Raw genomic sequence first — 23056 nt, 5'->3', positions numbered from 1 at the left:
TGTAGAACATGGAGCAGGGTCTGCCTTCCCAAGTGCATTCTGTATGAATTGCCTAGAAGGAGGGTTTCTCTTGTTCCCTCTTTGGCTCCTTTTTTATTCAACCTCCTGGGATTCTTTTTTGTTTTAAACAGACTAGACGCTTGAAGAAAAGCTGCCATCCAAGAAGACGACATGCTTTCAGCAACCCCCCTGTATGGGAACGTTCACAGCTGGATGAACAGCGAGAGGGTCCGCATGTGTGGGATCAGCGACGACAGGTAAATGCGTGTGTCTGGCTGAGGCCTGGGGAGAGCGCGGGTCCTTCCCCAGGGCTCCTGAGCAGAGCCCCGCCTTCACGTCCTCACAGCCAGAGTGGGCCCAAAGGGGGTAGGGGGGAGATCTCCTGCCTAGCTGGCGGCCCTTGATTTACAGTTTTAACAGGCAACCTGGCTCAGCGAAGCATTGCCGCCCTTTAAGAGATTAGCCCCTAAAGCGGCCTTTCAGTGCACTTTTGTACTTAATTTATTATTTCATATTTATGAAGGAGAATTAATCCCAGTCTATATGCTGCTTTAACTCTAAATGTCAGGAGTGTGGGCCCAGGTGGATCGGCATTCGATGTGCTTTTAAAACAAATACTTTGCTCAGTAATAAATGGGGCGATAGCCACCCTTCACATCATTGAAGCCCAGGGTTTCTCTGGGTCCTCTGCCACCTGTTCAGCGAGGCCATTGGCTTCTGGTTTCAGTCACCCGACAGCTCTGTTATGCTTCCTAATCAGTAATTTTGGAGTGCGGGGTAGAGGCAGCTAAGCAGTAGATAATTGAAGCTGCTCTTCCGGGTAATGATGAAACTTTTCTCTGCCGCTTGTCAGTGATTTTATCCTGGGGATTTGGAAGTTGGCACCAAGCACTTTCTTTATCGATGCTCTCTGATAACAAGTTCCAGGGCAGCCGCAGCAGCCTGGCACAGATGTGCGGCTTCCCCTGGAGCAGCTGACATTTGTATGATATTAGTGTGTATCCCCCATCATTTTGATAGAGGCAGTCAAATATGGCTTCATTATCACCGTGGAAACCAGTTTCGTAGGACATGGTACCTAACTTTGTTTGGGGAAAAGTTTTGAAAGCCTGTCCTCACGGGTAACACAGAAGTGATTGATGTAGCCAGCTCGCAGACTCCAGCCTTGAGGTCCCCCCTTTGGCTTTGGCCATTGTATTGCTTCATGCCTGTCCTCAGGTAGAGCTTATAAGGGTCTGCTAGGACAGCAGAGCCCAGACTGCCCTGCCCGGCCTCTCTAGAGAAAAAATTGTGAGGGTGACGTGGTTGTGCAGAATTTCTGCCTTACCCAACTCGAGGACGTATTTGTGATTTCACATCCCTCTTGCCCTGCCTTTCCTTTGTTTTTCCCAGTCCCGTTGAATCACCATTCGGGGACAACTTTCAATACGGGCCATTGGGGAGGATTTTTTTTTTTTTTTTTTTTTTAAGGGCAGTTGGAAAAATGGAGTTATTAGAAACTGGTCTATTCTGGGGCAATCTGTGAAAGATGGATTAAGTGAGGAATGCTTTCATGAAGTTGGTGTGTCCTTCTAAATAGGAAAATTCCTGTAAACGATGGTGACGCTTCAAAGGCCAGACTGGAGCTAAGAGAAGAAAATCCCTTGAATCACAACGTGGTAAGAGATTAATGGCTTCTGTTGATGTGCTGAGTATCAGTGATCTGTAATCAATCGTGCATTCATTTGCATACCATTAAGGGGCCTTTTGGGGGCGGGGCGGGGTGTTTCAGGGCAGGGCTGAGTAGAAAGCCTAGGCCGCAGGACGAAAGCCTCACCCAATTTCTTCCCGGCTGGCTTTCTTGGCTGTGCTCGCCATTTACGTCCTCGTCCCCTGGTGACTGGTGGGATACGTGCTGCCCTTTCTTCGATAAGCTACGTGCCACATCAATGCTCCCAGCTGGATAAATTTGTAGCCTCCAAGTAGACCCTTAGGGTTTACCTTCCCAGTAAAATATGAAACAGAGCTGTCTTCAGATACCAGGGAGAGGAAGTCAAAAGACACAACTACAGTTTGACCCATGGCCTCTTTATTGATTTAGAAATGAGACAGCTCAAGTCCTTCATTCCTTACTGTCCCCCTGAAGATTGTTTTTTGTTATGTTAAATAATGCCTAGCTACATCCGGGAAAAACAGTGAACATCGCCCCGCCCCAACCTGACAGGGCCTGGGGAAGGTGAGTCCGAGTTCTGTACCCCACGAGGGTGGTTCTGAGAGCAGTGGAGTTGGTATCACCTCAGTTGCAGCAAAGAATTTCTGCTGAGAAGGTGGATCTTCCAGAGTTAATAGATGACTGAATTAATGCAGGGGCCTCAAGTCTAAAGGGACCAACGTTTTACGTGCTTTCAGGATACTAGTTGGACAAAGGTGAGACGGCAGGCAGAGGAGGGTTCTGGATAAGCGGGGAGGGGGCCAAAGACCTTGTGAATCCTTTATTTTTTTAACCCTTTCGGCTCAGATGTTGAGGCTGATGTCCTATTGAGCTAGTCCGCGGTTTCTCTTTGGGATGGGCTGCTTTGAAGGCGTGTCCTCAGTAATACCCATATTCTTCTTCTGCGAAGGTGGACGCGACCACGGCCCATCGGATCGATGGCCTGGCAGCGCTGAGCATGGACCGCACCGGCCTGATCCGGGAAGGGCTGCGTGTCCCCGGAAACATCGTCTATTCTAGCTTGTGTGGACTGGGCTCAGAGAAAGGGCGGGAGGCTGCCACAACCATAGGTGGTCTGGGGTTTTCTTCCGAAAGAAACCCAGAGATGCAGTTCAAACCGAATACACCCGAGACGGTGGAGGCCTCTGCTGTCTCCGGAAAACCCCCAAATGGCTTCAGTGCTATATACAAAACGCCACCCGGAATACAAAAAAGTGCTGTCCCCACGGCAGAAACACTGGGCTTGGACAGACCTGCCAGCGACAAACAGAGCCCGCTCAACATCAATGGTGCTAGTTACCTGCGGCTGCCCTGGGTCAATCCTTACATGGAGGGGGCCACGCCAGCCATCTACCCTTTTCTTGACTCGCCAAATAAGTATTCCCTGAACATGTACAAGGCCTTGCTACCTCAGCAGTCCTACGGCCTGGCCCAGCCGCTGTATTCTCCGGTCTGTACCAACGGGGAGCGATTTCTCTACCTGCCGCCACCTCACTACGTCAGTCCCCACATCCCGTCGTCCCTGGCCTCGCCCATGAGACTCTCGACGCCTTCGGCCTCACCAGCCATCCCGCCTCTGGTCCACTGCGCAGACAAAAGCCTGCCCTGGAAGATGGGCGTCAGTCCTGGGAACCCGGTCGATTCCCACTCGTATCCCCACATACAGAACAGTAAGCAGCCTAGGGTGCCCTCTGCCAAGGCGGTCACCAGCGGCCTGCCAGGGGACACGGCTCTCCTGTTGCCCCCCTCACCTCGGCCTTCACCCCGCGTCCACCTTCCCTCCCAGCCTGCTGCGGACACCTACTCCGAGTTCCATAAGCACTATGCCAGGATCTCCACCTCGCCCTCGGTCACCCTGTCGAAGCCATACATGACGGTCAGCAGCGAGTTCCCCGCGGCCAGGCTCTGCAGCAGCAAGTATCCAAAGGCTCCAGAAGGAGCCGAAAGCACCCAGCCAGCTCCCGGGCACACCCGGAAAACAGCAGGTCAAGACAGAAAAGATGGCAGCTCACCTCCTCTCTTGGAGAAGCAGACGGTTACCAAAGACGTCACCGATAAGCCACTAGACTTGTCCTCTAAAGTGGTGGATGTAGATGCTTCCAAAGCTGACCACATGAAAAAGATGGCTCCCACGGTCCTGGTTCACAGCAGAGCTGGAAGCGGCCTAGTGCTCTCCGGAAGTGAGATTCCGAAAGAAACTCTATCTCCTCCAGGAAATGGCTGTGCTATCTATAGATCTGAGATCATTAGCACGGCTCCCTCGTCCTGGGTGGTGCCCGGGCCAAGTCCTAACGAAGAGAACAATGGCAAAGGCCTGCCGCTGAAAAACAAGGCCTTGGACTGGGCCATCCCGCAGCAGCGCAGTTCTTCGTGTCCCCGCATGGGCGCCGCTGACACCGTGGTCACTAACGTTTCGGGGTCGGTGTCGAGCGCCGGCCGCCCAGCCTCTGCGTCGCCGGCCCCAAATGCCACCGCCGAGGGCAGCAAGACCAGCAGGAGCTCCGTGGATACCACGCCATCCGTCATCCAGCACGTGGGCCAGCCCCCGACCACACCTGCCAAGCACAGCAGCGGCACCGGCAGCAAGGGCGCCAAAGCCAGCAACCCAGAGCCGAGCTTCAAAGCGAACGAGAATGGCCTCCCGCCGAGCTCAATATTTCTCTCACCAAACGAGGCGTTCAGGTCCCCACCAATCCCCTACCCCAGGAGTTACCTGCCTTACCCAGCGCCCGAGGGCATTGCCATAAGTCCCCTCTCCTTACACGGCAAAGGCCCCGTCTACCCTCACCCGGTGTTGTTGCCCAATGGCAGTCTCTTTCCTGGGCACCTCGCCCCAAAGCCGGGACTGCCCTATGGGCTACCCACAGGCAGGCCGGAGTTTGTGACCTACCAGGACGCGCTGGGGTTGGGCATGGTGCATCCCATGTTGATACCTCACACGCCCATCGAGATCGCTAAAGAGGAGAAACCAGAGAGGAGGTCCCGGTCCCACGAGAGGACCCGCTACGAGGACCCAAGCCTCCGGAACCGGTTTTCTGAGATGCTGGAAGCTGGCAGCACCAAGTTACATCCAGAAGTCCCCGCAGACAAGAACCTAAAGCCCAGCCCCAGCTGGAATCAAGGGAAGACCGTCGTCAAGAGTGACAAGCTCGTCTATGTAGACCTCCTCCGGGAAGAGCCAGATGCGAAAACCGACGCTAACGTGTCCAAACCCGGCTTCACAGCTGAGAGTGTCGGCCAGAGTGCCGAGCCCACCAAACCCCCGCCTGACCCGGCCCTACAGCCACACCGGGATTTCATTGCCCTGAGAGAGGAGTTGGGGCGCATCAGTGACTTCCACGAAGCCTATACTTTCAAACAGGCTCCGGGCCAGCCAGTCTTCGGCTTAAGCAAGGAGAACGTTCCAGCGGGAACCAACAAGGAGAACCTGGCGATGCCGGTCTCGACTCCATTCCTGGAGCCGCCCCTGGGGAGCGATGGCTCTGCGGTCACTTTCGGGAAAACCCAAGAGGATCCCAAACCATTTTGCGTGGGCAGTGCCCCACCGAGTGTGGACGTCACCCCCACCTATACCAAAGACGGAGCTGACGAGGCAGAATCAACTGATGGCAAAGTTCTGAAACCGAAGCCATCTAAGCTGGCAAAGAGAATCGCAAACTCCGCTGGTTACGTGGGTGACCGGTTCAAGTGCGTCACTACCGAACTGTATGCAGACTCCAGTCAGCTCAGCCGGGAGCAGCGGGCATTGCAGGTGAGCCCCCCACCCGAATTTCAGGAGCCTGACCAGTTGTCAGGTTTTTTTAATGTGTGAAGAGGAGGGGGCCGGGGGTATGATAGGGCAGGACACCGGGCTGATTTGGTTAATGAAGCTTATGATAATTTAAATGTTTGAAATGTGTCCAGTAAGGGGACGTAAGTGGATACTTTAAGTTATTCTGTAGATTTTAAGCGAACTCCACTCGAATGCTGATAACGGAAGTTTTAATTATTGCGAAGGATGTCTAAAAGACTGCATGACATTTACCTATCAATCGCTTTGATTTCTCTGCCGTTACTGTACGTTAACAAATATACCTAAAAGCGCTGCTTAGAATGCCTTACGTGATACTTGGTGGAGGTGTGTAGCGGCCGCATGTCTGTGAGATTCGTGCAATTTTTTTTTTTTTCACCAAAAAAACAAACAAAAAAAAAAACCAAAAAAACAAACCTTGCTTAAAGGGATAGAGTATGTATTTAACTTGCTAGTGAATGATAGATGTTGTATAGGAATTTCCTTAAGATATTTTACTTTTAATTAAAAGATAAATAAGCCAAATTGTTTTGCAATGTTAAGAAAAAAATTGGTTTATGCTTATAAAAATGGATGAAGTTATCTAAATGATCCATTGAGTGCCCATTTTAATTACATAGATGGAAGGATTACAAGAGGACAGTATTTTATGTCTACCCGCTGCTTACTGTGAGGTCAGTTCTTCAAATTTTTATTACTAGAATCTTACATAAACCTTTTGAGTTAAATTTCATTTCCAAATATACAAAGGGAAGTTTGTGGGCCATGGTCGTCTTTATTCATTGTGCATTTGTTTTCTTTTCTGTTGTGTTTTTGTTTCGCTTTCTTTGCGTTGTGTTTTTGTTTTGTTTTATTTACCTTCGAAAGAGAATGTCTGTCTCTATGCCACAGTGTATGTATGGCTATACATACACACCGCATATATCTCTACATACATATGGCTTTATGATTAAAGAGTGTGTGACTACTTACATATAGACACTCTTACATTTTTATCGTTAAATTTTTAAATATCTCAGTTGTATCATAAATTGTGGTTGGTTTTGGGCAAACTTTTCTTTGAAGATACTTTCCTTTAAGGTAAGGGCAGTGAAATAGCTTTGGTGGTAAGGTGTGTCTTTTTTCCATCTCCGTTCTCTTTCTAGCGTGCAATGATGCGCTTCTCAGAGTTGGAGATGAAAGAGCGAGAAGGTGGCCACCCCACGACCAAAGACTCCGAGGTGTGCAAATTCAGCCCCGCTGACTGGGAAAGGCTGAAAGGAAGTCAGGACAAAAAGCCAAAGTCGGTCGCCCTGGAGGAGGCCATTGCTGACCAGAACGACAGTGAGAGATGTAAGTGAACCCAGGCGGCTCGCGTGTGGTACCACGTCGGTGGGAACGGGGCTGATTCCGCTCCCAGTGCTGAGGGAGATGAGAGGAAACAATATGCTTCCAATGGCCCAGCATCTGGGTGGTGGCTGTTTGGAGAACGGGCTGCTCTGGCCATCCTTCCCAGCTGTGGATTGCAAGGCTGGTTGTCCTTTTGAGTGTTGCAGCATCCAGGAGTGAAGCACCTATGAAATGTTTCCTGGCACGCATCTCCTTTTTCCGGAGAAATGCTAGTCCTGTAGTTAGTAACAGTCTTAATACAGTAGAGCAGAGGAATGGCAGTGTAAGACCTCCAGCGTAGCAGGTATGTGTTCTGTTTTGTAGCAGGTACGGATACGGGTTTTTGGTAGCAGTGGAATGACACTTGCAGCCAGAGCCAGACCCTCCAGAGTGACAGTCTCCTATGGGAGGGAGTGGAGAGTACTCGGATTCTCCCTCCAAAGGCAGAGGTTTCGTTAAAATGAGATGAGGGCTGATGAAGGCACCAGAAAGATGAGCATAATTATTTTCTGTGGCAGGCTTGTTTGCAGTCATTAGGAGTTGACAAGACGCTCCAAGGGCGTGGGATAAACGAGGGCGTTCTTCCTACCAGACGGGGTGTATTATGTTTTGGAGGCCAAATTGGAGAGAAAGCTAGTGTTTGCCTCGAGTCACACTCTGCGGTCCCAACAGCTGCTCCCCCACTGGGATTGACTTCGGGCTTTGCCCTCGAGACTTCCTGGGCTAATGAGATGTGTTGGCAGCAAGTGGAGGTCTTTCTCCCGCTTTCTTCAGTGCGTGTGCTTGTGGCCTGCAGCCTGCTCCGGACCCCAGAAACCTCACCGGTGATGGTGAATGAGGGCATCTAGGTGAACATCGAGGACAGGGTGGGCGTGAAATCCTCCTGAGACAGGACAGTCGGGGGTGGTGGGCACGTTTGGGAGGTCCAGGCCCTTGGACCCAGTCGTAGGGTAGGCGTTCCCCCGCACGCTTAGGTCGTGGGTGCCTGGTGCAGTTTGGGAAAATTGTGGTCAGTAACAACGTGTGCTTCTCTCTGCTGCTTGGAGCACTGCCCTCCCCCAGCTCATCTTTGGGGTCAGACAAAGGCCTGTGGCCCAGGTTCTGGGTAAGCCACACCGGGACTGGTTTGTCCTACGTGGCTCCCGTAGAAGGGGATTTCTGTGGCTAGTCAGTGGCAGCCTTACCCGAGTGATGGGGCTCTTGATGTACCTGGAGTAGACGATTCCGAGCTCCTCCCCCTCGGGATTGGAATGAAAACTGGAGGGTCCAGGCCACCCTGGAGTAAAGCAGCGAGAAAGCCTTACCCTCCTGAGTGGCCTCATAACTCAGCTCTTGGGGAAGTTTCTCAGAGAGATCTGATAAAAGTGGGCAGGGCCAAGTTCACGGGGATGCACTTTTCTGAGGAGGGGATCTGCCTCTTCTGGGTGGATGGTGAGGGAGGCTGGAGGAAGGGAGCGGGAAGTTAACCGGCCTCGAGTCTTCTTGCCCTTTTTTCCAGCAACATGGCCAAACCCGGGGTGCCCGCTGCCCTTTATGTCTCAATGGCCTCACCCTGCCCTTCTTCCCAGAGAAGTTTGTGTGTGTCCTTCCCAGTCTTTCCTGCTGAGCGTGGAGACAAGAACTCGGTGTGGCTGATGGGGAGCAGGGCCTGAGCCCCAGATGATTCCGGAAGCCCCCTCCCCCCACTGCCTGCCTCCAATCTCAGACCGACCGACGGGTCTCTTCCTGGAGCACCCGGGACATGGCCCAGTGAGCCATGAATCGCCACCATGGGAGGGCAGGAGAAGGGTTGGGGAAGGTGAGGGGCTCCGTTTGAAAGATTGGGGCAACGGAGGTGGGTTCACCGTCCACCCTCTGTCTTGTAGAGACGTGTGGTTTGTAAATAGTTGGTCAAGAAAGGTCACCTAAAGGAGCCATTGTTCTTACTGCCGCCTCCTCATCCAAGGCACAGCAGGTGTTCATTCCATTCAGCTGGAAATTAATGGGCCTTCTTGTTCTTGGGCCATCATGTCTTGAGCTGATATGGGCTCAGGTCCTTCTCACGGGTGTCGGTGTGGCCGAGAGCTGAGCTGTGAGCACGTGGGAGCTGGGGCGGTGATTTGGGGCGGGCAGGGGTCACAAAGAGGGTCCAGGACGCCTTCAAGATGCCTTCCCCCTTCTGAGGCAGCCCCTACCCCTGGAGGGACCGGGAGCTTCTAAGATGGTGGGTGCTGTTTGCACGGCCCTGGTTGTCCCGGTGCGGGTGCATCTTGTTGCTAGGGGCTTGTTTAAAAAATGAATTAACTTGAAAACACAGTGGCCGAGATATTCATTTATTCTTTATGATCACATGGGTGGCTGAGTTAAATTTTTATTTTGGAAGTTCACCAAATGAGTTTGGAGGTTCCTCAGACTTGGAAGTTCATTACTAGGAACCCTCAGTGGCATTTGAAGATGGGGCGGGGCAAGGAGTCATTGGTCCCTTCCTTCTCAAACTTGGGAGTAACCATCTCCCTTGCCAACCACTTGGCTGGGACAGACCTAGGACCTGCTCAGTGGCAATGCCTGGCCAGGAGCTGGAGGAAGCCTCCGTCAAGGGGCTTCATGAAACTTCTTTGCTCAGGGAACTTCTCTTCCAGCTGAGCACCTGCACGTTTGTAAACTACTTTGGAACAGAGATCCCCTGCACTCCTTCTGTAGAGGGTGTAAGTTTTAACAACGTTAGCCCTTACTGGAGGTGCTATAGTTAAGCTACAGAGAAGGGGATTTTAATCCTGGGGAGCCTTCCAACAACTCGGAACCCTCTCACCTTGTTTAGGCCTCACTGGGCATGGCTCAACAGTGGTGAGGATGCTTTGTTGCCACGGTGACTTGTAAATGTTGCTATGGTGATGCTTCTGTGAGGTGATGCTATGGCACAACCATAATGAATTATGGGATATATGTGCTGTGAGTCATATGACCATGCTGCAGGGAGCAAGCGTTAAACCTCAAACAATACAGCCACGTTCACATCTTGCTTAGACTGGGTGACCAAGGGCACATGGCTTCCTGCTTTTAGAACGGCCAAAAGTAGCAATGATGGCAAAGCCTGATGGTTAGGATCCCCGTGTATCTATTTATCTCCCCATCTCCTTTGCCCTCAAGGGTAATCCTCCTGTGGCTCGTGGTTAGAACAGTCATTGAGAAGCTCCAAGTGACACGGAGCCTCTCCCCCATAGCTGGTGGCCATGGGTATCTTGGGCAGTCTGGGTGGGTGTCCTTCAGAGTTATTACTGGCCTGGGTAAGGTCACAGTAGCGTAAGGTCTTGGGGGGCCTTAGCTGAGGGGAATTGAGATCTTTGCCCTAAAAGGCTCCGGGGCTGGGGGAAGGGTGGATGGACCTAGTTTGGAAAAAGGAAGTTTAAAATTGGACATGGGGGTTCTTAAGGTAGCCCTTGCATTCCTCCATGGACCCCCTCCCACGGAACTTTTAGGGAAGGCTGATTGGACCAGAGAAGTCCAATGGTGTAACCAGGAGGGCTCACCTCTTAAAACTTCATACATTTCAGGCCTGAAATTCAGGCTGGTCCGAAAGTCTTGGCATCTTTTGGTTAAAGGGATTTTTCCAGCCTTTCTCTGTGATGAGCCCGGCCCGTGATCATGAAGCCCACACCTGGGAGGAGGCTAGCAGTAACATTCCCACTTTACCAGTGAAGGGGGCCGAGTTGTAAAGCGGCGCCATTCCTGCCCGAGTGTTTAAGGGGGTCACAGGGCAGCCGGAGTGAGAGTTGCAGCGCGCCCTCTTCACCGGGCCTGCGGTAGCCTGGGCTGCATCATCCGTAAGCACAGGCCAGGAGTTTGGGGTTTCTCTTGCTGCCATGACAGGAGACCCTTGCAGTTGGGGTGATTCCACCATTCCGGCAAGAGTAGATGGGGATCTGTCCCACCTTGGGATACCCTTGGAGAAAAGGTAAGTGGGTTCCACCATTGAGAACACAGGTCAGGCTAGCCAAGGCCAGGGTGAAGTTCATCCCCACAACTGACTGCCATTAAATGCTGGGAATGCCCCCAAGAGAGGCTGATCAGGGGACCAGCCGGCCGGGCAGAAGTGGGAGTGATACTTGAAGTGGTCTAGGGAGAGGAAGAGGAATGGGAGCAGCATTAGCTCAGGTGTTAACAAAATACCAAACTCATACACCCACCCCCACTCCTGGCCGGTGATGGACAGGGTCATCTTAGGGGAACTCTTTAACATCACAGTGATCATTATGGAATTATTTGTGTGTTAGAAAAAATGTGACCAGCAAAGCAGTTGAACTGTTTCTTTGGCTAGAGCAAAAGTGAGGAGTGATGTAAAGCTGGGGTGATTGGAGGAAAAGCCCCAAGTGGATGCTAGGTTGAGCAGAGGGGGCGGAAGCAACACAAGCGGAGCTGGGGTGTGAGAAGTTTAGCACGCTGCCCGCCCCCCATGAAGGGGGTTGGAGTCTTGTCTTTGGAATGTCCTTACCTGGGAAGGAAGGCGTGGAGAAGTGCCAGGTGGGGTGACTGTTGTCCCCGTGGGTGTGCCTAGTGTCACTGAGGGCCTTCTTCCTAGACAGGAAATAGGAGCAGCCCCTTGGTGGCAGTGAAATGCTTTTCCCCCCACGGGTGTGGAAAGAGGACAGACGGACTTGTAGCAATCTGGTTGAGTTCTTTGAAATTGCCCTTGACCCTTGTGTGTGCACCGGGAAGCCTTTCCTTTATCTTTGCCAGGCTCCTCTTCCCTTGGTCTCCCAGCTTCCCAGCCTCCCACCATTCTTTCCCTACCCTCTTTCTTCACCCTCGCCCCTGCTGACCCAAGTGAACATTGGTGCTATCTCTGTGTAGATGACATTTGGGGGATATTTGGTCTCTTTATGACATCAGCCTTTTTTGTTTATTACAAAATAATGACCTCAGCAACTGTTTCCATAGTAATTTGTAGCTCTGCCCTGGATTGGTTGGATCTTACTGTGAGGTCACTCACCCACAGTTGAAAAGGACCCTAGAAGGGGACCTGAGTGCCATTAAAGTAAACCACCTTGGAGAAGGCAGTTAGGGAGTTATCTCATGTGCCTATAGAAGGATGATCTAGACGCCTCACTTTGACTCTTCTCCTGCTCCAGCTATGGAAAGGAAGAAGGGAAATTGTGAGTGGGCTACACGCCTCATTTTCTGCCTTCTTTGCTGGTTGTCTTCAGCTGCCCTTCCTTTGGGACGTTGTCTTTCTGAGGGTTTTGTGCTTCCAGCGTGTGAGTCCCCTGGTCTCCAAAGGGGAGGGTCTGTTGGTAGCAGATTGCCTTGGGCATGGGGGTCCTGCCTGCTCCTGGTAACCTTTGTTCCGTCCTTTCTGGGTTGTCTCCCCTCCCCTAGGCGAGTATAGTGCTGGAAGCAAACATGACCCTTTCGAAGCCCCAGAGGACAAAGATCTTCCCGGGGAGAAGTACTTCATGGACACGCAGCCCGCCAGCGAGCCCCCCGCCGACCAGGCAGCCCCGGATGCGCCATGCAGCCCCACCCTCCGGCTGGACAGAAAGCGCAAGGTCTCTGGCGACAGCAACCACACTGAGACCACCGTGGAAGAGCTCCCGGAGGACCCTCTGCTGAAAGCCAAGCGGAGACGGGTCTCCAAAGGTGAGCTCGGTTTGGCTTCGGGCCCGCAGGGCGCCCAGCGGATTCCTGGAGCGGAGCAGTGGAAAGTTCCAGTCCCACCCTGGAGCCCTGGGGGGAGCCACTCACACCTCCCCACCCCCACCCTCCACCCCACCCCACCCCACTCCCCAAAGCCAGGTGCTGGGGCTGGAGCCCAAAGATGGCCAAAGGCAAATAGGCCCCCGCCCGCCCGAGACTTGGTGACAAGTTCCAGCCAACACAGTGACCACACCCCTCCCCTCCCCCACCCCTATTAGTGATGTGTAAGACAGTTTGTTCCCCCCCCCCCCGGGGGGGCTTCTTCATTAATTTGTAGTTATTTCTCCATTAGATGACTGGCCTGAGAGGGAAATGACAAACAGTTCCTCTAACCACTTAGAAGACCCACATTATAGTGAGCTGACCAACCTGAAGGTGTGCATTGAATTAACAGGGCTCCATCCCAAAAAGCAACGCCACTTGCTGCACCTTAGAGAACGGTGGGAGCAGCAGGTGTCGGCAGCAGAGAGCAAACCTGGCCGGCAGGGCAGGAAGGAAGTGACCCAGGCGGTTCAGCCTGCGGTCACCCCCCAGGGCAATAGCATCTCCGAAGAGAAACCTGGCAGGAAAAGGGCAGAGGCCAAAAGCAACAGAAGCTGGTTGGAGGAGTCCCTTAAATGCAGTGACAATGAACAAGGTACGCACGGGGCGGGGGGCGATCCTGGAGGGTGGATCACCCGCCCTCTGTGGGAAACGGCCCTGGAGGGGGGACCTGAGCACCATCCAAGTTGACAAGAGTAACGTGTGGCGAGCGGGGAGTTTTCTTCACGAGGTCCTTTCAGCCTGCACACTTCCTTATGGAATGTACAGCGAGGCGGGAGCTCGATTTGCTCCCACGGCTGGGCAGGAAGGGAAGTCTTGGGTGACCCCGGGCGCTTGTCAGCGCCCTCATTCCAGCCTCACGCTGTCCCCAGTCGCCCTGTCCCGAGCACCCAGGCCCCCCACTGGTGGGGACGGGAGCGCAGGAAGGGCTGGCTTCTGCCCTCTCTTGCGGCCCTTTGAAGCAACTTGCCATTTGGCGTTTCGTGGGTTAACCTATTTGCCGGTTGAATGTGGGATAATTAAAATATTAATGCTTTGAAAACATAATTGGTATATCTTTAAAAACTGAAGCCACTCCAATGATCAGTGCTAACAATGGGTTTTTCTTTCCTCACCGGCTACAACTGTGTAACGCCCGCTTCTTCTCCCCCTGCCTCCCGCCCTCCCCCCCCTGTGGATTCAGCCTTGCCTGTGTTCTCCGGCTCTCCGCCCATGAAGGGCCTTTCATCCACCAATGCAAGCGGCAAAAAGCAGACTCAGCCAAGCTGCACGCCAGCCTCAAGGCTGCCTACCAAACATCAAAGATTTAAAGAAAGCCAGAAGACAGATGTGCTGTGCACGGACGAAGAAGAGGATTGCCAGGCTACGTCCCTGCTGCAGAAATACACCGACAACAGCGAGAAACCATCCGGGAAGCGACTGTGCAAAACCAAGCATTTGATCCCTCAGGAGCCCAGGCGGGGCTTGCCGCTGCCAGGGGACTACTACGTGGAGAATGCCGATGGCAAGGTACCTCTTGCCCCTGGCTCTCCCCCGCCCACCGGGCCTGTGCGAGCACATCCCGCCTGCCTACTTCTCTGCTTCTAGGGACAAAGCTTTCCTTTTCCCGAACCCCTCCCCTCAAAACGTCACTGCCCCTTCCTAGGGGACCTGTCTCCTGGGTGGTGGTGAAGTTTCCAGCTAGTAAAAATGCAACCCCTTCCTCCCACCCTGCCTCCCCCAGACAGAGAGGAGGAAAAGTGCTTTCCTCCACTCAGGTTTGTAACTCAGGGAGGAGGGGAACCAGACTTGTGGTGGAAGGACAGCCTGAAATGTGTGCGATGCCTGGTTTCGTGATAGGTGACCGTCCGGAGATTTCGAAAGCGGCCTGAGCCCAGTTCCGACTATGATCTTTCGCCGGCCAAGCAGGACCAGAAGCCCTTGGACCGTTTGCAGCAATTGCTACCGGCTTCCCAGGCCTCGCAGCTGCCATGCTCAAGCTCCCCTCCAGAGACCACCCAGTCCCGCCCAATGCCACCGGAAGCGCGGAGACTTATTGTCAATAAGAACGCGGGCGAGACCCTCCTACAGCGGGCCGCCCGGCTTGGCTACGAGGTGAGCATCCTTGTGGGTGCCCCGGATTCAGGATCCACCGGCTGCTGCTCCTTGGGTGGGGGACACACTGGCTGGGGATGGGGTGGGGGGGCGGGTCTCAGAGCCCAGCCCCCTCCACGTGGCGGGCGGGCTGGGCTGGGGGTGTTCCAGCAGGGTGTTTGCGTTGGCCCCGCTCACACTGCCGGCTCTTTGGTGGCTTGTTCAGTCGTGGTGTGAAAAGAAAGGCAGGGCTCTCTGATGTTCCGTTCACATTCAGGCAGGTAGGCTGCTTCGGCCAGTCCGGCTCACTTATCTCTGATATAAAATCTGACCTGACCCAGGGCTTGGCGACTAGGGGAATTTTAATGAGCCCTTTTGACTTCTGAATAGCAAGAGGGAGAGTAGTTATTAGCTCTATTTTGGGTTACTTGTGCTGTTTGGGGCAGAGTGATGCCCCTGTGGGGTAGCAGGTGGGAAGTGTCTGTGCAGGGTAGGGGTGGGAATGGGGCACAGGAGCCGAGGGCTGATGGGTGGGGAGCGGGGGTTGAGCCTTGCGCAAAACTCCCTGTCCACACCGCTGTATCCCAACCCAGCACGGCTGATGACAGTGATAGCCTCTATTGCTAGAGCAACATAGACAGAAAGATAGCTGATATCTTTCTAAGCCCGTGTGATCTGTAGTAACTCCTTTCACCCTTTTAACATCTTCATGTGGGAGTAACGAGTACTAGCCCACTCTCGGATGAGGAAACTGAGCCTCAGAGGGGTTAGCTAGTTACCCGTACGGGTAGCAATCCAGCAGTGCTCCACAGCCCAGCACTCCCCACCACGACCGGCTCACGTTGGAATTGCCCTCTGCCCTGTGCAGTTCCGTCACCATACTTGTCAGTAGAAATTGTGATGTAATAGCCCACAGGGCAAAGCCATTTTTTTGTGCTGGCATCAGCCCTCTGGGAGTTGAATGGTGACAGTACAATGCGGCTCAGCAGGCTGAGCGTGGAGGTGTGGACGAGCACTGGGGTGGCAGGACCCAGGCTGGCCCGGAGCCCTGGCGCCCACACCCTCAGCCAGCTCTGTGCCCCTGTCCCCCGTCTCCCGTCCCCCCCGCTCCCCCCACCACCACATAGTGCCGTGAGCTCTTTGAGGTGTGCCCTAAGGCATGACTGGGTGGGAAGTTGGAAGCGCTAGGGCTATGCTTAGTTTGGGGGTGGTTTTTTCTGTTGTTGGTTGAATGTGCTGTTGTTTATATCTACACGTCTCTTGGAGACCTCTCCATTAGCTAGAGAGCACTTTCTGGTAGTTAGCGCAGTTACTTGCAGGTGAAGTCCAAGGAGTACCCGGTTGGTTTCCCAAGAGCTGAGAGCAGCAGCGCCTAGGAGGACAGAGCAGATGTTGCACATAGTGCTGAGCTAGACCCCCCGTGGTTGAGAAGATAGACTCCTTGCTTCCAGCAAACGCTGGAGGTGGGGGGGGAGCCCCCCAACCCCAACTTTTGGGTTAGGGTTGAGAAAATAGACTCCCACTTCCAGCAAATGCTGGAGATGGGGGGGCGGGGTGCTACTGCACCCACCGTGGAGGGCGGGGCTCCTAGCCCCACCTGGGAACTTGGCATCATTTCCAGCAGTCTCCCTTGGGGACCAGAGACCTCAAAAGACCCTCGTTGGTCCTCCAAGACAGTTTCCATTTTGGTTTGGTGGGTCTGAGGCCTGGACCAAGGGGCACTTGATCCATACTTTTTTAGGCTACCTGGCCTTTGATTGCACGGGAAGCCTTGGGAATGCCTATGGTCGGATTTGTTTTTTTCTTCAAAATGTAAATTTCACTACGCAGATTACACAGATCACCAGTTTTGATGCTGAACATTGTGACAAGTAGATGAACCCTGTCAACTTTGAATCTGGGATTTCTCTGGGCAGAATTTTAAATGTTGGGATGATGGCCCAGTTGGGAGATGTGGCAACTTAAACCTTTTAAAATTGAAGGACAGTTTGCTTAACCGGATAAGGGTGTGGTTTTGGGAGGGTTTTCCTGAAGTTTTGTCTTCAGCATTCTTGGTTATTTTCTTCTGCTTAGCAAAGATACCATGTGCAGTAAAAAAGCTGTCTGAGCTTTATGTCATGATAATCTGGTTCTGGAAGTTTAGAAACACACTCTGGCTTCAGATCCGTGTTAAATAGATCACTTGCGTGGCCAAAGACCTCAAACCTTGTGCATAGAAAATTTTCTATGAATTGAATAAATCATGTTTTTTAAAAAGTTAATGAGGCATTTAATTAATTAACAACGTCGGGTTTATGGCCTTTATGGTTACATTTTGAGGGTAATGGCATTCGGCTTATAGCCGCTTAACAGAGAGTTGTCCAACAAAAGCAGTTTGATTTTGCTTGGGAACGGGTGGGCTGCCCTTCAAACACTCCCGTTTATTTTTAGCGGAGAAAATAAACCAAGAAATGTGTTGCGTAGACAGACTCGCCCGGCCTCTTCACCTTTCAGTTAGAGAAACTGTTGGTGACGACGGTTGCCATCCATTTAGAGGCCATCACCCTCCCAGCTAGGAGAGTGTAGTTAGCCCACTTGACCCCCAACAGAGAAGGCCTGTGGGATGCTCGTCACAGCTGGATTGCATCCCTCTAGCTGGGGCCCTCTTGGGCCTTTTGAATCTTCCCAGCTGACCAGGTACCAAAGACGTGAGTTATAGGTCTAGTACTTCATGTTAATTGAACTTGGGGTTTAATATCTCTGGGCCTCAGTTTCCCCAAGTGTTGAATGAGGATAGTACTACCTTCCTTTCCTGATATCTCCTGGGTTCCTGTGGATGACAGAAGACGTCCTCACCTGGGGAAATGAGAAGCACCGTGTAAATAGTGGTATCAACGTGGTTGAGTTAGGACAGCCCGTGGCAAAAAGTCTGACCTGGCCATGGGGCTACTGCTGCCTTTGCTGCCATCTTCCAGGAGAAGAGAGTTGACTTACCCATCAGCTCGGACGGCCTTTCATTTCTGGGTACCCTTGAATCGGCCCTAGTAGTGATGAAGGTTTCCAGGTGAAGGCCATGATTGTCACAGCAAATAAACCCTGGGTTGAGTAAATTGATCTGTGCACAGCAGTTGGTGGCGTTCAGACCTGATCCCAGAGCCACGTGACAGGGCCTCTCCCTGGCTGGGGCACACAACTCATTAGCTTGCAGCCGTCCACTCAAATCTGGCTAGTGAGGGCCTGCTAAAAGAGCAGCAGCTTCATGCGGTATCCTGGATACCAGGGCTCGGGGCAGGTGGCCTGGGAGCCCGGAGGATTGTGGGCTTTCTGGCAGGTTGGGATCTAAACGGAGAAACGCATTCGTGGGCGTGCCTTTTCTCTTCCTCCTCTTGTTTTGGAAGGGAGCTGCCGCAGTGACCTGAAGTAACAGGGCACCGATGGCCAGGTTTACCAGCATACCCCATTACGTTCACGTGGTGAGCAAATGGAACAGTCTAGTTCGCTCCCAAGTGAGTGGTCACCTTTGATTGGCGTGTCCTCCAAAGGGCATAAAAGGTTTTACAGAACCCACCTCGCACTTATGGGCGGCTAGAATGACCCCCGTTTTAGGTTTAACAGATGAGTTACCTGAGAGATGTCACAAGGAGGCCTGTTCTGACCCCATCCCATCCCCCCCTTACCCAGCAGACCGTGTGTTAGGCCACATGCAAGCTCTGCCTACTCCCAGCTCTCAGAACCTGACAGCTCTCTGCTGGGCATGACTTACCCAGTATAAACAGTAAAACTGTGTTTTCTGGTGGCAAATGCTTTCGATGTGTTTGAAAACTTTCTTAAGGTAATAAAACGTTGAATAAGTTACTGCTCTGCTTACTGGGAGTGGTTCATATTAATATTTTAACAAGCCAAAGAAATAAGATTAATAACAGTGATTCTAATGCACAGTGTTGACACAGAACACCTTCGGTGGGGGGGGGAGGGTGAACGTTTGATTCTTGAAATGTGGAGGTTGCAGCATGTGGTATATCAGGTTCCTGCCATTAACTTTGGTAAATATGAAAATATTAGACTGATTCTGCCCCGAGAGGGTGGAGTGCGGCAAAATAGAGGGTGGGGTTATTGGAAGCATTTTGTGTCATTCCTCGAGGATGGAGAGAGAGAGCTTCTCTTTAACTCTACTTAACATGCAAACAAGAGCATCTGAGGCCCAGGTTCTGATTTGGGGTCTTAACAGGGGGTGCGAGGATGTAGCTGACCTGGGTGTCCCTCCTCTAAGCTGGGGAATGTTCTCCGGCTGATTTAAGCTCTCTTTAAGCATTGGTCATCCATACTTTTATCTACACTTGTGTTATCATCCCCTGCCACCGACTGAACGGACCCATCAAGTGAGAATGGTCTGTACTTGGCAATGTGTCATCTAAGATGTTAGCAGCAGTGACACCTCTGTACTGGTCATGTCGGCCCCTGGACTGAGGGCTTTCATCGCTATCCGAATGCGTCCTCTCAGCAGCCCTGTGGAAGCTTGGAGAAGTTCAAGGGTAACTTGCCCATGGCCAGGCCACTGGTGCAGCAGAGCCTTAGACAACACTGTCTGCATCTCCAAGCCCTTCGCACGCACTCTTGCCCCCCCACCAAGATGCCTGCCGCCTGCCCGCGCCATAGTGGGCTTTTGGACCCAAGGATGTATGCCTTTGAAAGTGGGCACCGCCAAGCTGTGGAGAGGTCACCCTTAACAAGGTTCACTGTGTGGTGGTCTGATGGTATCTCCTCTCCTCTCCCCATAGGAAGTGGTCTTGTACTGCCTGGAGAACAAGATTTGTGATGTGAACCACCGCGACAACGCGGGTTACTGTGCCCTGCACGAGGCTTGTGCAAGGGGTTGGCTCAACATTGTACGACACCTCCTTGAATATGGCGCCGATGTCAACTGCAGTGCCCAGGATGGAACCAGGTCAGTGGCGGTCTTGCTCTTGGCCTGGCCCTGCTGGGGCATAGGCAGCGGTTCTCAGGGTGTGCGGGGAACCCCAGAAGGAAAGATGGAGAGTGAGTGCCATGTAAGCGCACTGATGGCGGAGTCCTCTAGGATGGAATCGGACAGCTCTTTCTGGCAAATTTACATAGAACTTTAAAACTTTGTGACGCTGTTATGGACAGAAGTCCCTGCAAATGTTGAGCCTGCATGAATAATCAGGGGTGTTCTCTTTTAAGACCCTGGACTCTTCCTCAGCGTCTGTTGAATCACAATATTTAAAATATATGTGAGTTGAAAGTTCCAGGAGTACAGACAGGTCCAATGGCGACTGGCTTGATAGGACCTGCCGTGTCCACCCACGTCCCCGGGCCTGGCCCCCACTCTGTCCTTGACCTCGGTTTATTGGCCGGAGGCCCAGGTCTGAGTCAGCCCAAGCATCTTCCTGGTTGTGCCTGGGATGCTACCACGAGGCAGGGCACTGGGGCTTTCCTGACAGTCATAAAGTTAGCAAAACCGAAAGGTATTTGGTGGTTCATGGTTTCCAAATAGCATTCTTTCTGGATGGGACTGCGGACAGTGTTCCTGACCGCAGCAGACACGGGCAGGAGGACCCTGTACCCTCCTGAGAACTCGCCCTGCCTGTCGACTGCTTCTGGGCGAGAGGGTTGATCACTCATCTCCAAGTCGGTTTCAGGAGAGGTTCCACTTTGCCCCTAGTTTCTTTTACAAAGTGCACTTTTTGTTGTTGTTTGTAATGGTATAACAATTGCTTGTCGTATTGGCTTCCATGATGCTGGGATATCCCCGCCCCCCCACCCCCACCCCCCCGCCGTAAGTTATCTTCTTACAGTCTGTCACTATTTAAGTTCATTGGAAACGTTTTCATCGTGGCCTGAGTTCCTCCTTGGGCCGTGCGTTAAGAGAGATTTGCATTTAAGAATTAGGCCTGAGATTGTCCCTTCACCTGTCCTGTAAAGGGTTATGTGTCGAAATGACAGAGTAATTTGTCGCTTGACCATGGGCCAGTCACAGTGCCTCAGTTCCCTAGGTGGAATGGCAGTGACCGTACACTCACCTCCTCGGTGAAATAGCGTACCTACGAGGCTTGGCCGCACACGCTTGATTTTGCCGTGTCGCTAGAAGCAAGCGGTCGCGTGCACAGGTGTAATCCCCCGCACCTCTCCTAGGCCTCTCCATGATGCTGTCGAGAATGATCATCTCGAAATTGTCCGCTTGCTCCTCTCCTATGGTGCTGACCCCACCCTGGCTACATACTCAGGTAGAACCATCATGAAAATGACCCACAGCGAACTTCTGGAGAAGTTCTTAACAGGTACGAAAGAGGTCAAGAAACGGTCTTGTTCAAGCATCTAGATGGTGACTTCACAGGCTCTCACCTGGGTTCCCCCGACCCCCACCCCCCATTTACCCTAAGTGACACTTTACTGGGAAAAGTGGCCTGACGTTAGTCTGTCAAAGAAGAGATACATACTTTGAGTTTTGCAAGGGAGGGCTGGAAAACTCTTAGCTAGCCAGGCTAGCTTCTGTTTGGCAGGCTGGGGCGGTGAGGCGGGCAGTCCCTCAGGAAGGCGGGTTGACGCGTGGGTAGGTTTCAGTCAGATACCTGGAGGCGTGTGCAGTGGGACTTGTCGGGAGGTGACACCAGCCCCAGCGTGAGATGTTCCCGAACTCCAGCAGCATTTGCCTCTTGCCAGCAGGCGTTATCTTGTTTCTCTCTCTCTCTCCCCCTCTCCCTCTCTCTCCCCCTCTCCCTCTCCCTCTCTCTCCCCCTCTCTCTTCAGACTATTTAAACGACCTGCAGGTTCCTGATGATTATGACCCCAGTGGCTCTTGGGAGTTCTATGGCAGCTCTGTGTGTGGTGAGCAGCCTTGTTCGTTTCAGTTGGGCGGGATTGCATGAGTTACAGAACGTGACTGGTGTGGGCGAGGGCTTGCGGGGGTGGTGGTGCTGTGAGCAGGGCTTGCTTGGGAAAGAATTTTTCCAGGGTCCTTTTTGGAGAACAGCTGGAATCTTGCTCCAGCTTACCGACCTCTCTCTTGTTTGCCCCCCGGTTAGAACCAGATGATGAAAGTGGTTACGATGTTTTAGCAAATCCCCCAGGACCGGAGGACCAGGATGACAGCGACGAGGCCTATGGTGACCTCTTTGAATTCGAGTTCTCCGAAAGCCCCCTTTTGCCGTGTTATAACGTCCAGGTGTCCGTCGCTCAGGGGTGAGCGTGGCCAGCGTGTGGTTGAGAACCAGCCCAGCTGCTCTATGGGGTGGCAGGAGTTAGAAATCCCCTTCAGCAGATGAGGGTGGATGGGTGGGGGGGTGAGTGAATTCCTCACCAAGTGTCCACCGACCTCACATAATGCAGTAGAACTTTTCCAGAAAAGTTTGGGGGGTGGGAGGGCTCCCCAGCAAACTACCCTCATTGGAACACACCCCTAGAGCCCAAAGGACACAGGAGTCAGTGACTGGAATTGCACAGTTTCAGTCACTAAACTCTTGGGGAAGGGATCCTCCCCAAACGGCTACCGTAGGGGCCTTCCAAGGCGCGTGAGGTCCACGGGACGATACTGATGTATCCTCTTCTCGTATAAGATTAGAGAAAGCCATATGTGGCACCTGGGATCTTATGTGTCTTCAGATTTGCTTAGATCGAGTCTTGTCCCCACGGTCGGGCCACTGTGCCCCATGACCAACCCTTTGGAGTGAACACATCAGGAGACCTTGCTCTGCTGTGTGTTGACCCCGGTGCTTAAGGAGTAGCATCCTCCTTGGACTCTGAGGCTGGGAACGTGTCTGCCTTTGTGGTGACATTCTATTCGGGATAGAGATCATAAAGCATGGCAGGGTACCAGGAAGGATTGTGCCACCTCCCTTCTCGAAAAAGCCTCACTCCCGGAAGCATTGAGGGGCGGCTTTGGAGGTGTAGGAAAGGAAAGGAAAGCCACGTGACCTCAAGCGTTTCTCACGCTCTCTCCGTGAGGGCCGGAGGAGAGGAGAGATCAAAGAGGTGTTTGCCATCTCCCTTGGGTTGGCATACAGACTGGCTTTCCCCAGTGACTAGAACGGGATGCACTTACTTGGAGAGAGGGGTGACGTGAGTTGTGGCCAGAGCCAAGGCAGCGCTGGGGTGGCCTGCAACGAGGCTCGTTCAGGGGCCCTGCTCCTGCTTTTGTCTAAGTTGGCTGATCCGCCTTAGATGGTCTCTTAACACATGCACATGAGTCCAGAGTTCCCCCGCTAGAAGTAGATCTTCCAGACTTCCCTGGTGGCGCAGTGGTTAAGAATCCGCCTGCCAGTGCAGGGGACACGGGTTCGAGCCCTGGTCCGGGAAGATCCCACGTGCCGCGGAGCAACTAAGCCCGCGCGCCACAGCTACTGAGCCTGCGCTCTAGAGCCCGTGAGCCACAGCTACTGAAGCCCGCGTGCCTAGAGCCCATGCTCCGCAACAAGAGAAGCCACCGC

The 23056-nt window shown here is 52.8% G+C and overlaps 1 protein-coding gene across 8 annotated transcripts in view; it reads left to right on the top strand.

The window, feature by feature from the left end:
• The window catches only part of BCOR (BCL6 corepressor), a 72804-nt gene that overhangs the window by 2218 nt on the left and 47530 nt on the right, over nt 1–23056 (top strand). For 5 of the 8 annotated variants that reach the window (XR_003677821.2, XR_003677822.2, XR_003677820.2 and 2 more), the window contains exons 2-14: nt 132–257; nt 1580–1658; nt 2601–5441; nt 6101–6154; nt 6626–6812; nt 12201–12461; nt 12811–13155; nt 13744–14069; nt 14400–14654; nt 19391–19557; nt 20766–20911; nt 21381–21458; nt 21656–21812. Coding sequence is in view for 4 of the 8 variants with exons in the window: in XM_007120975.4 (XP_007121037.1) it covers nt 172–257; nt 1580–1658; nt 2601–5441; nt 6101–6154; nt 6626–6812; nt 12201–12461; nt 12811–13155; nt 13744–14069; nt 14400–14654; nt 19391–19557; nt 20766–20911; nt 21381–21458; nt 21656–21812 (4982 nt within the window). In the remaining 4 variants the exon portion in view is untranslated. The remainder of the gene's footprint in view (nt 1–131; nt 258–1579; nt 1659–2600; nt 5442–6100; nt 6155–6625; nt 6813–12200; nt 12462–12810; nt 13156–13743; nt 14070–14399; nt 14655–19390; nt 19558–20765; nt 20912–21380; nt 21459–21655; nt 21813–23056) is intronic. The other 3 variants (XM_028482353.2, XM_028482354.2, XM_028482352.2) reach the window with 3 other exon arrangements.

This window comes from Physeter macrocephalus, chromosome 21 (genome assembly GCF_002837175.3).
Source record: "Physeter macrocephalus isolate SW-GA chromosome 21, ASM283717v5, whole genome shotgun sequence".
NCBI lineage: Eukaryota > Metazoa > Chordata > Mammalia > Artiodactyla > Physeteridae > Physeter > Physeter macrocephalus.
The sequence above is the reverse complement of the archived record's forward strand: the minus strand, read 5'-3'. Positions and strand labels throughout refer to the sequence as shown.